The sequence below is a fragment of the Gymnoscopelus microlampas genome (assembly GCF_963454915.1).
Source record: "Gymnoscopelus microlampas genome assembly, chromosome: 3".
Taxonomy (NCBI): domain Eukaryota; kingdom Metazoa; phylum Chordata; class Actinopteri; order Myctophiformes; family Myctophidae; genus Gymnoscopelus; species Gymnoscopelus microlampas.
In genome coordinates, this window is record NC_139940.1 from 58,816,571 (window position 1) to 58,827,286 (window position 10,716).

The following is a 10,716-nucleotide window of genomic DNA, read 5'->3' on the forward strand; positions in this document are numbered from 1 at the left end:
ATCAGGTTCGACAATCTATCAGGAACTCACAGGTATTCAGCCACACCCACATGCATCATCATCTCATAAATGACACAGCAGCAGTATTGACTAGAGTTTCCTGGTTTACACTGACCTCATACAGTCTCTGTGTGTGTGTGTGTGTGTGTGTGTGTGTGTGTGTGTGTGTGTGTGTGTGTGTGTGTGTGTGTGTGTGTGTGTGTGTGTGTGTGTGTGTGTGTGTGTGTGTGTGTGTGTGTGTGTGTGTGTGTGTGTGTGTGTCATTAGATTATGCATAGCAAATGTATCTGGACAAACAGGATTTTAATGCTGTTTATATTGTGAGAGACAGAGAGAGAGAGAGAGAGAGAGAGAGAGAGAGAGAGAGAGAGAGAGAGAGAGCAAGAGCGAGAGAGAGAGAGAGAGAGGGGAGGTGACAGAGAGTGGGGGGGTGGGGTGTGACAGAGAGAGGGGGGTGGGGGGAGGTGATAGAGAGAGAGAGGGGGGGTGTGACAGAGAGAGAACAGGTAGCAGGAATAATGTCAGTCCCCGCCCGGCTGAACAGGTGGAACCTGTCACCTGACTAGAATAGCAGCTCAGGTGCTTAAACACACACACACACACACACACACACACACACACACACACACACACACACACACACACGTGCGCACATACACACACACACACACACACACGCCCTCGCTCAACAACCGGGACACCCTGAGCCACCACTGAAATGTGACACAAGTGACACAAGTGACAGAGAACAGCAAGCAGCCAGTCTTCGCGAGGAGCTCCACGCGTCAGACCCGAAGCCCAACCTCAACCTCTTCACTTTATCTCCTCTCTCCTTCCCTTCCTTCCCTTCCTTCCTTCCATCCTCGCTTCCTTAGCTGGACAGACATGGTGAAGCTGGCGGCGGTCGTGGCCTTCCTGGCCGGCACGGTGATGGCGGTGATGATCTTTGAGGCGGTCAAGCGGGAGGTCAACCTGCGGGAGCTGAAGCAGCGCATGGCGCAGGCAAGGATGTTTTTAATGTACTTAATGACTTTAACCCCCGTTAAGACCTGGGAATGCATCTGTGTGGTGTGATTTTTGATTTTAGCTTTCTTTGAGCTATTCAAAAATAGCAGATCTACAAGCTCGTGGATCTGCTATTTTTTTGAAAAATCGTGAAAATGTGTGCAAATCTTTGAATGTATGTTTTTTTTTAAAGTGAACATTTGTAACTCAAATGTTGGAATAGCAGATCTACAGTTAAAAATATATATATTCAAAGATTTGCACACATTTTCACGATTTTTCAAAAATAGCAGATCTACAAGCTCGTAGCGCGGCACTCGGTGCTGCGCTATGAGCCTGTAGATCTGCTATTTTTGAATAACCCAAAGTGTAAAATAATGCTTTCTTAGCTCAAATCTTAATGGGTTAAGTGGTTAAATACAACTTGAAGGAAAATTCACAAATTATTTTCGTAACAGTACTGTTTGTTTACTTTCGAAGACCTACTAAAACGAACTATCAATGAGAAATGTCCTTAGTTGAGGTCTTTTTCCAATTATGGCATATACATGAAATAATATATTCCCAATATTTTTAGCTGTGCTTTAGTTTTAAGACATGTTCATAAACATGAAGTTTGCCCTCCCCTTGCTTGTGGCAAACTTCATATTTATATTTCAGTATTGTTCCTTCCATCCATCAAACACTATAGTGAAACCATCTAGCAGTGTTTTTTATCCGTTTTTATAGTAAAACATAGCAGATCTACAAACTACAACGCGGTTCATCACACTGTTTTATATACTTATATACTTTGTATTGCTCCTGGTATTGATGATTTTTGGTGTAGCATTGTGTGGACCAGAATGGAAGCAAACGCAGTTTAAAACCCACTAAAACTAGGAAAGCACATCTGTGTCATTTTTGATTTTTTTAAGTTGGCTAATTCAAAAACAGCAGATCTACAAGCTCACAGCGCATGAATTTGTGCCGTGCTGCGAGCTTGTAAATCTGCTATTTTGTTTTCTTTCGAAAAAGCTTGAAAGTGTGAGAACTACTGTCTGATTTAGAGGGCATTTTGTAGAATCGGCCTCAGGTCTTGCAAGCAGCACTATGTAGTTTGGGGTATCAGGGACCACTTTGGACACAAATAACATGGCAGCCAACGTCTTTGACTTCATTACCCAAGAGTCTCTGCAAGCATGTCTGACAGGCAGTTCTGCCTCAGGTGCCTTTGGCACATGCCAGGATGAAACTCATTGTCTCCCCTAGACATAGTAATACAGTCAAGCCCAGGGGCGTCACGGCCATTCACTGTGCGTACGACGCGACACCCTCACTCTCACAGATCCGTGATTTCATACCCCCCACTTTTTGAAAAAATAAAAAAAAAATATATATATTTTTTGATAATAAATCGGTAAAATCAGGCAAAAATAAGAATTAAATAAACTAACCCTAACCCTAAAACCGAAATAAAGTAACCAAAACACAAAAAAAAAAAAAAAAAATCTGCCCAAAAAACAAACAAAATGTGTTTACATTTGACAGTTACAAATGTTTTTCACGATTAAAAAAAAATAGCAGATCTACAAGCTCATAGTGCCGCGTTATGAGCTTGTATATCTGCTATTTTTGAATAGCCAAAGTGTAAAATAAGGGGTATAGTCCACCGAAAGTCCATCCCCCCCACCTTCTGAGAGCCTGTGACGTTCCCTGGTCAAGCCCCTATAGCAGGGACCCCCCTGAGTCTATACATTTGTGGAACGATGATTGTTATTGCTTAAACATTTAACTGTATCCTTTTGCAGGACATAATATGCTATATATAGTTGTTAAAAAGTTACATAGTGCTGCTCTAACCCATTGAGACCTGAGGCCGATTCTACAAAATGTCTTCTAAACCCTAACAGTTTTCTGAAAATCGTATTTCAGTGGTTCTCAAACGTTTTCATGTCAAGGACCACCCGAAATGATATGTATTTGGGAGCAGACCCCCATCTCAAAATATTTAGTTCCAGGGACCCCCCAGAAGCAAAGATACGAGTTAAAAAAGATTCGCTTATATATTCAAAGATTTGCACACATTTTCAAGATTTTCCAAAAGTAGCAGATCTACAAGCTCACAAAGTGACGCGCTATGAGCTTGTATATATGCTATTTCTGAACGGCAGTATAACATAATGGTTAAAGTGGTTCCACGGATGCGTTCCCTGTTTTAATGGGTCGATTGGTTTCAAAAACTAACCAGAGGAAAAAAACTCAAAATTCAAAATCTCTATTAAACAACCGTATTGGGTCCCATGCAGGACGTGGTGGCGGTGAAGGGCAAGGAAGGGGCCATCGTGGTCATCAAGGGTCAGATCCAGGAGCTGAGGAACACCCTGACCCCCCTGAACAACAAGAGAGACGAGCTGCTCAGGCAGAAAGAGAACCTGGAGAAGGAGAAGGCCAACCTGGCAACCAACATCCAGACCTGTAACAACGAGAAGGTATATATATATATATAGTAGGGATGTCCGATATTATCGGCCTCCCGATATAATCGGCCGATATTAGCATAAAAATTGATATCGGGAAAATATCGGTATCGGTTTTTGGAAAAAAATAAATATATATTTTATTTATTTTTTATTTTTTTTTGCTTTATAAATAAGTTACAGGAGTTCTTACTGTATATGGTGTGTGTGATATGAAATTTGAGCTTACCCTAATCACAATAATCCCCGCATATATATCGGTATCGGTTGATATCGGTATCGGTAATTAAGAGTTGGACAATATCGGTATATCGGTTATCGGTAAAAAAGCCAATATCGGACAACCCTAATATAGGCCTCTCACAATTATTGCATATCACCAGTGGTGGAAAAAGTACTCAAATGTGTGTGTCAAAAGTAAAAGTACCAATACTGCAATATATAAATACTCTATAAGTCCATAATTCAAAATTGACTTGAGTAAAAGTACAAAAGTATTGGCATCAAAATATACTTAAAGTACCAAAAGTAAAAGTACTCAAATGTTTTAAAATAGCAGATCTACAAGCTCGCGTCGCGGCGCGTTGTGAGCTTGTAGATCTGCTATTTTCAAATAGCCGAGGTATAAAATAGGACTAAAGTGGTTAATGTATGTTTTATAATATTATGATATTATCATAATTGATATCTTGAAAATGAACTAGTATGTAAAGTTTTCAAATAATTGTAGTGGAGTAAAAGTACAACATTTGCCTCTGACATGTAGTGGAGTAGAAGTAAAAGTATTGGAAATTGGAAATACTCAAGTACAAACATCTCAAAATTGTACTTAAGTACAGTACTTGAGTAAATGTGCATAGGTACATTAAGTACTCACTGCTGTATGGAGAGCAGTAGCTCCTGGCATCACATATATGTTTGATTGAACTTTGACCTGTTCTCCTCCACAGGCAGAGGCTGACAAGAAGAAGGCAGAGGCGGCAGAGAAGCTCAATAAAGTCAAATGTAAGACACACACACACACGCACAGACGCACGCACGCACACACGCCAAGAGCCCTTGAAACTGTCACTTTGTTCAAACAGTAACGTCAACAATTGTGGCATTTAGCAGACACTCTTATCCTGAGTTAAGTAAATATCAACGGGATTGGTATCTAAGATACTCAGAGGGACAGTGCGGCTCTATGCACAGCAGCCATATTATCACTTCCTGTTCCTTCACAGGTGTTACCAATGATACTAATGAAGGCTCTGTTCCATTTAGTCTAGCACAGTGGTTTCCACGACCCCCATAACTCTGAGAGTGTACAAATGGAACCAAATGGACCCTTACGGGTCTAGCCTGGGCAGCGTTCCTTTTCGGGTATATGATCCGGTCGGGAGTGGAAGTAAAACAAAAAAAAAGTGGCCGGATGGGCAGAACCGGAAAGACGTCTCACCCCAAAATAGGTCCGTCCTAATAAAATCCTTGATGCGGCATAGTTTAGCTTATTTTTTAAATGTAAATGTGCGTGCACTATCCAGAGACTATTTAGCGTCTGGATTATCCCACGGGGAAATTCTATTCCATTTAAATAGGGATTGGGGAACCAAAACAAAGCGGCACCGCAAAACCGGATGGGCAGAATCCGGAAAGAGGATTATTATTATTTTTTTCTTTTCAGTAGGCGTGGCCTAGACCGGATCATATGGGTCTTTAGTAATGCAGACCAGGCTTTCCTCCGAGGTGGAAAGACTGGTAATGCGAGGTTATTACGGGTCCATTTGGTTCCATTTTGTACACTCTCAGAGTTACACACCTGTAAGGGGCCATTCGGAAGCCCATGAGGGTCTCTGGACCCCAACTGTAGACCCACTGGTGTAGCAGAGTGTTTCCAGTGAGCCAACATGCACAATATCAGCACCCTGACTCTGTTTGACCAGAATGGAACAGAGCCTTCATTAGTATCATTGGTAACACCTGTGAATGTCTTCATAATATGGCTGCTGTGAATAGAGCCTATAATTGTAACTACTTCTCCAGAGTGAGTGACACCCACATCCACAACACCATAGGGAGCGCCTACGAGCAAAGATTTGAGTTACAAATGTTTGCTTTAAAAATATATATTCAAAGAGTTGCACACATTTTCACGATTTAAAACAAAACAAAAATCTGATCTACAAGCTCATAGTGCGGCACTCTGTGCCTCACTATGAGTTTGTATATCTGCTATTTTTGTATAGCCAAAGTATAAACTATGGATAAAGTGGTTACACAGATGTGGTTTGGGTCAACGGATGGAGTTTTCCAGTGATTCACATCCTTTAATCAATAAAGGATGTGAATCACTGGAAAAGGATGGTAGAAGGACAGACCCCGTTTTTTATCCTCTGTGAATATAGCGTCAGCTTGTAGATCTGCTATTTTTGGCGAAGCGATTTGGTGTAGATCGAAAAAGAACACGCCAAGTACAGTGCAAGTGTAGAGGGTCTAAGCGGTTAAAACGGAATTGATATTGATAAATTCCCCCAAAATATTTAAGTATTCTGTGGCACCCCTGGACCTGTGTCACAGCACCCCAGGGTGCCACGGCACGCCCCACTTTGAGAAACGCTGCAATAGGCTCTATGCACAGCAGCCATTTTTGAGAGAAATTGGGCCTCTTCTTACTTCCTTCACAGGTGTTACCAATGATACTAATGAATGTGCATTTTAGAAGGTGTGTTACGGGTCCATTTGGTTCCATTTGTACACTCTCAGAGTTATGGGGGTCCTTGAAATTAAAAGGTTTGAGAACCACCGTAAAAGCCTTCATTAGTATCATTGGCAAAACCTGTGAAGGAAGTAAGAGGAGGCCAAAGAAATCTTAAAATGACACAGATGTGTTACCAGTCTTAATGGGATAACATAAGAGCATTAAACGACTGAGGCCAATTAGTTTTTTTGATTTAGGCAATTGTAAACCTGACTTAGGCCAAATTATTAATGGAGTACTTAAGCCATTTTGTTTTGCCTAAGTCCCATTGTCTTGACTTAGACAACATAAAATGGCCTATTTCACACTCTTGAGATAGGCCACTATACTACTGGGGTTGGTACAGCATGATCCTTTTCAATAAGGATATAGGCGAGGTGACCAGTGTCATGAAGAGCTGATTTAGGCAAAAGTATAATTTCCCCCCCAAAAATTTCATATGCCATTATTTTAACCCATTCAAGCCGGGAACGCATCTCTGTCATTGCCCCCAAATGATATGTATTTGGCCGCTGACCCCCATTTCAAAATATTCTGTTCCAGGGAACCCCCAGAAGTAGTAACAGAGTTAAAAATGTTAGCTTAAAAAAAAAATATATATATTAAAAGATTTTTTCAAAAATAGCAGATCTACAAGCTCATAGCGCGACACTCAGTGCCGCGCTATGAGCTTGTAGATCTGCTATTTTTGAATAGCCAAATAAATCTAAAAATCTCTTGTAAATAGACATTTCTGATCTCAAAGGGACTTCCTGGTAAAATAAAGGTTAAAGAAATGTGGCTGATGACTAAATTCAAAGTTCTATGAGGTTGATCTTTATTGTCATGTCTTGTGTACAGAGTAGTGCTGTCAAACATCGCATGCGTTGTCATAGTTAATCGAAAATAAGTCATCCGTTTTTATCTGTTCTAATGTACCTTAGAGGTATATTTGTCAAGTATTGTATACCCCTATTAACATGGGAGTGGAAAAATATGCTTGATATATGTTTATTTATTATTGGAAATCAATTAAAAAGCCAAAAGAAACCATCCAATGGTACCGCATTAGCATAAACATAGGCCACAGCAGATGGGTATTATGATCTGCTAAATGTACTTAGTAATATAAGTACTATAGTGTCCACCTTTATGCTTATAATGGTTCTCTAAATATATATATATATATATATATTTTAACACAAATTGATGGCCCTCATACAGGATTCTACAAAATAAAACAAACATGAATTGAGCACAGGATATTGTAGCCTCCCTGTTGCATTCCAATCTACTGGTAGCATTTAGCTGCTTATATGGAAAGCAGCTGAACATGTAGGGTAACAACAGTAATGGTACTGTAACATCTACAATGACCATGGAAATCCACAACACATAACAGTAAAACATAAGGAGCATGCTCACTGACATGGAGAACTGTGTCCTAAACTATACGAATACGCCGAATGGCTGAAATAAATAAATATACAATTAATTGTGATTAATCAAGTTAACTTTGACAGCCCTAGTACAGATTCATAGGAATGTAAAAAAAAAACTAAAACAAATACATTTTACTAGCGTGATAAATTGTAAATAAAGACAAATGTGTGTGTGTTTTGTGTCCCCATGCAGCTGACTTTGAGGGGGAGAAGAAGACAGCTCAGGAGGAGATCCAGGCCCTGAAACAGAGCATCCTGGACAGAGACACCGCTATCTGTGCTTTGGTAGACAAGACCAACGCGGAGGCACGGTAAGACTTGAACACGCACGCACGCACACTTATTCACCTGTTTCTTGGCTGTGTGTTTTCCACTTCCTGTCGGATTTCATTGGATATCATTAGTCATCTGACCGGTTTCATTGGATTTCATTGGATCAAAAGACAGGAAGTGGAACACAGTGAAAAGCCTAGGAAACAGGTGGATACGACGAGTTTAGAATAGGCTCTATTCACAGCAGCCATAGTGTGAAGAAATGCACAGGTGTTGCCAATGATACTAATGAAGGCTCTGTTCCATTCTGGTCAAACAGAGTCAGGGTGCTGATATTGTGCATGTTGGCTCACTGGAAACACTCTGCTACACCAGTGGGTCTACAGTTGGGGTCCAGGGACCCTCATGGGCTTCCAAATTGCCCCTTACGGGTGTGTAACTCTGAGAGTGTACTTGGTTCCATTTTTACACTCTCAAAGTTATGGGGGTCGTGGAAACCACTGTGCTACACTAAATGGAACTGAGCCTTCATTAGTATCATTAGTAACACCTGTGAAGGAAGTGATAATATGGCTGCTGTGCATAGAGCCTATTGGGCTGGGGCTTAGAATGGGGACAAACATACTGTATAAAGCTCTGGTTCTCAACCTTTTCAGGCCACAACCCTCCAAAATAATCATAATTTGAACTGGGGACCCCTCCAAAATAATCATATTTGAACTGGGGACCCCCCAAAATAATCATATTTGAACTGCGGCCACCCTGACAAGAACTTGGAATTGTAGGAGTTGAGGCATTCAATTCCGTTTGACTCTGTTCCACAGATACACATTGTGAAAATAGTACCGATCTACAAGCTCACAACGCCTCGCACCGAGCTTGTAGATCGGCTATTTTCACAATGTTTGCCTCTTTCTTATATCATTTGACAATTTTGTCACTTCACTGTCATCTGGGGACCCCCCCAAACATATCATGTGTGGACCCCTCTGTGGGTCCCGAGCCACAGGTTGAGAACCACTGCTGATATTGTTCAGTAGCTTTATGTCTAAATGAGACGTACATACAGTATGTTAGTTTGAGGTCTTGCTCCGACTCAAAGATGGAATCATGTGGATCTCAGGATCTACTGATGATTGTGTCTCTGACATATACATGACGTATGACAAAGGTTTTTTTTGTTTAAAGGTTAAAGCACTATATCGTGATAGTATTCATTGTTATAGAGCAGTGGTTTTCAACCTTTTTTATGCCAAGGACCCCTAAATTGATATACATTTGGCCGGTTGAAAACCACTGTTATATAGTGTTTGTTCAGTAACAGGGGGCCTCCCTGTCTCTCAGGATCTTTAGTGGGTTGCACATTTCAGATAATCAGGAGATGGTACCCATTCATTTATCCCATTAATGTTCCAGTTCCAATTGCTCACTTCTTTGTGTCATCACTTGGTTCCAATGGCATTTGTTTATCCTTCATCCTGTGTGATTTCGCTCCCATCATTGGATAAAATTGGTATCCCGACCTGAAAATAGCGCTGGAGAGACCTGTTACTACTGAACACTCTATAGCAATGATTACTATCACAATATAGAGCTATTTAACACGTCTCTTGCTGAACAAACACTCTACAGCAATGATTACTATCACAATACAGAGCTATTTAAATCAGCAGATCTTAAATAGCAGATCTACAAGCTCAAAACGTGTCGCACTGCGACGCATTTTGAGTTTGTAGATCTGCATTTTTTGCTATTTTTGAATTGGAATTCAGATAATTTGTTTTTCTATTTTTTAATTGGAATCCTGAAAAGTAACATTTTTATTCAATTTCATATGAAATGTTAACTTTATGAACTTAAATACATTGGACATAAAAAATAAAATAGAATTTTAATACTAGTCATTAAGCTACTAATATAGACTGAAGTAAATAAAGCGGGTCATGTTTGCATGTTTGCAATTGTAACAGCTGAAATCAATAATATATCAGTATTCTGATATTAACCTGCGGGACGCATTAAGTCAAGGTGGGGGGCGCTTGTGGCCATGTATCATAGACCTATTTAACACTGTTACTGAACAAACACTCTATAGCAATGATTACTGTCACAATATAAAGCTATTTAACACTGTTACTGAACGGTGGGGGGGGGGGGGGGGGGGGCTCGATGAGATGCTTGTAGGCTGGGTGATACCAGGGTCAACCTTCTTATAAATGTCAGGAGTCAGGTCAGGTCTAGAAATGACTTTGTAATTCATGAATAAAGACACAATCCAACAGGGAAGGACTGACCTCTTTCCGTTGAAATCAATAAAAGACGACAAACAATGCTTTTGTTTCCTCACTTTGCAGAAAACTGTGTGGCATTTCTGACGCGGCAAGATGAAGTCGATGGAGGCCACAGCACGACGGAGACTTTTCTACAGTACATTGTAGTTATTGTTATATTTTTTCACAAATGTATCTGTCTTCATTATTTTGTAGGAAGTAAAGCTATGTTAATGAAAACACAATGTTTGCTTGTGCGTCTGTACTCTCTCACGCACGCACGCACACACACACACACACACACACACACACACACACACACACACACACACACACACACACACACACACACACACACACACACACACACACACACACACACACACACTCACAGGCAAATATTGTACTTTTACTCCACTACAATCATTTGAAAACTTTAGTTACTTTGCAGATATAAATTATTACATCATAAAACATACATTAACCAGCCCTATTTTATACATAGGCTATTTTCAAACATTTTAGTACTTTTACTTTTGATACTTCAA

The 10,716-nt window shown here is 40.4% G+C and overlaps 1 protein-coding gene across 1 annotated transcript; it reads left to right on the top strand.

The window, feature by feature from the left end:
* Positions 1-715: 715 nt before the first annotated feature.
* On the top strand, positions 716-10,413 carry LOC311042480 (uncharacterized protein). Its single transcript, XM_084053237.1, has 5 exons — positions 716-1,002; positions 3,294-3,476; positions 4,415-4,469; positions 7,819-7,936; positions 10,253-10,413. Exons 1-5 carry the CDS (start codon positions 886-888, stop codon positions 10,284-10,286), a joined length of 507 nt encoding a protein of 168 aa, XP_083909363.1. The 5' UTR covers positions 716-885; the 3' UTR covers positions 10,287-10,413.
* Positions 10,414-10,716: the final 303 nt, after the last annotated feature.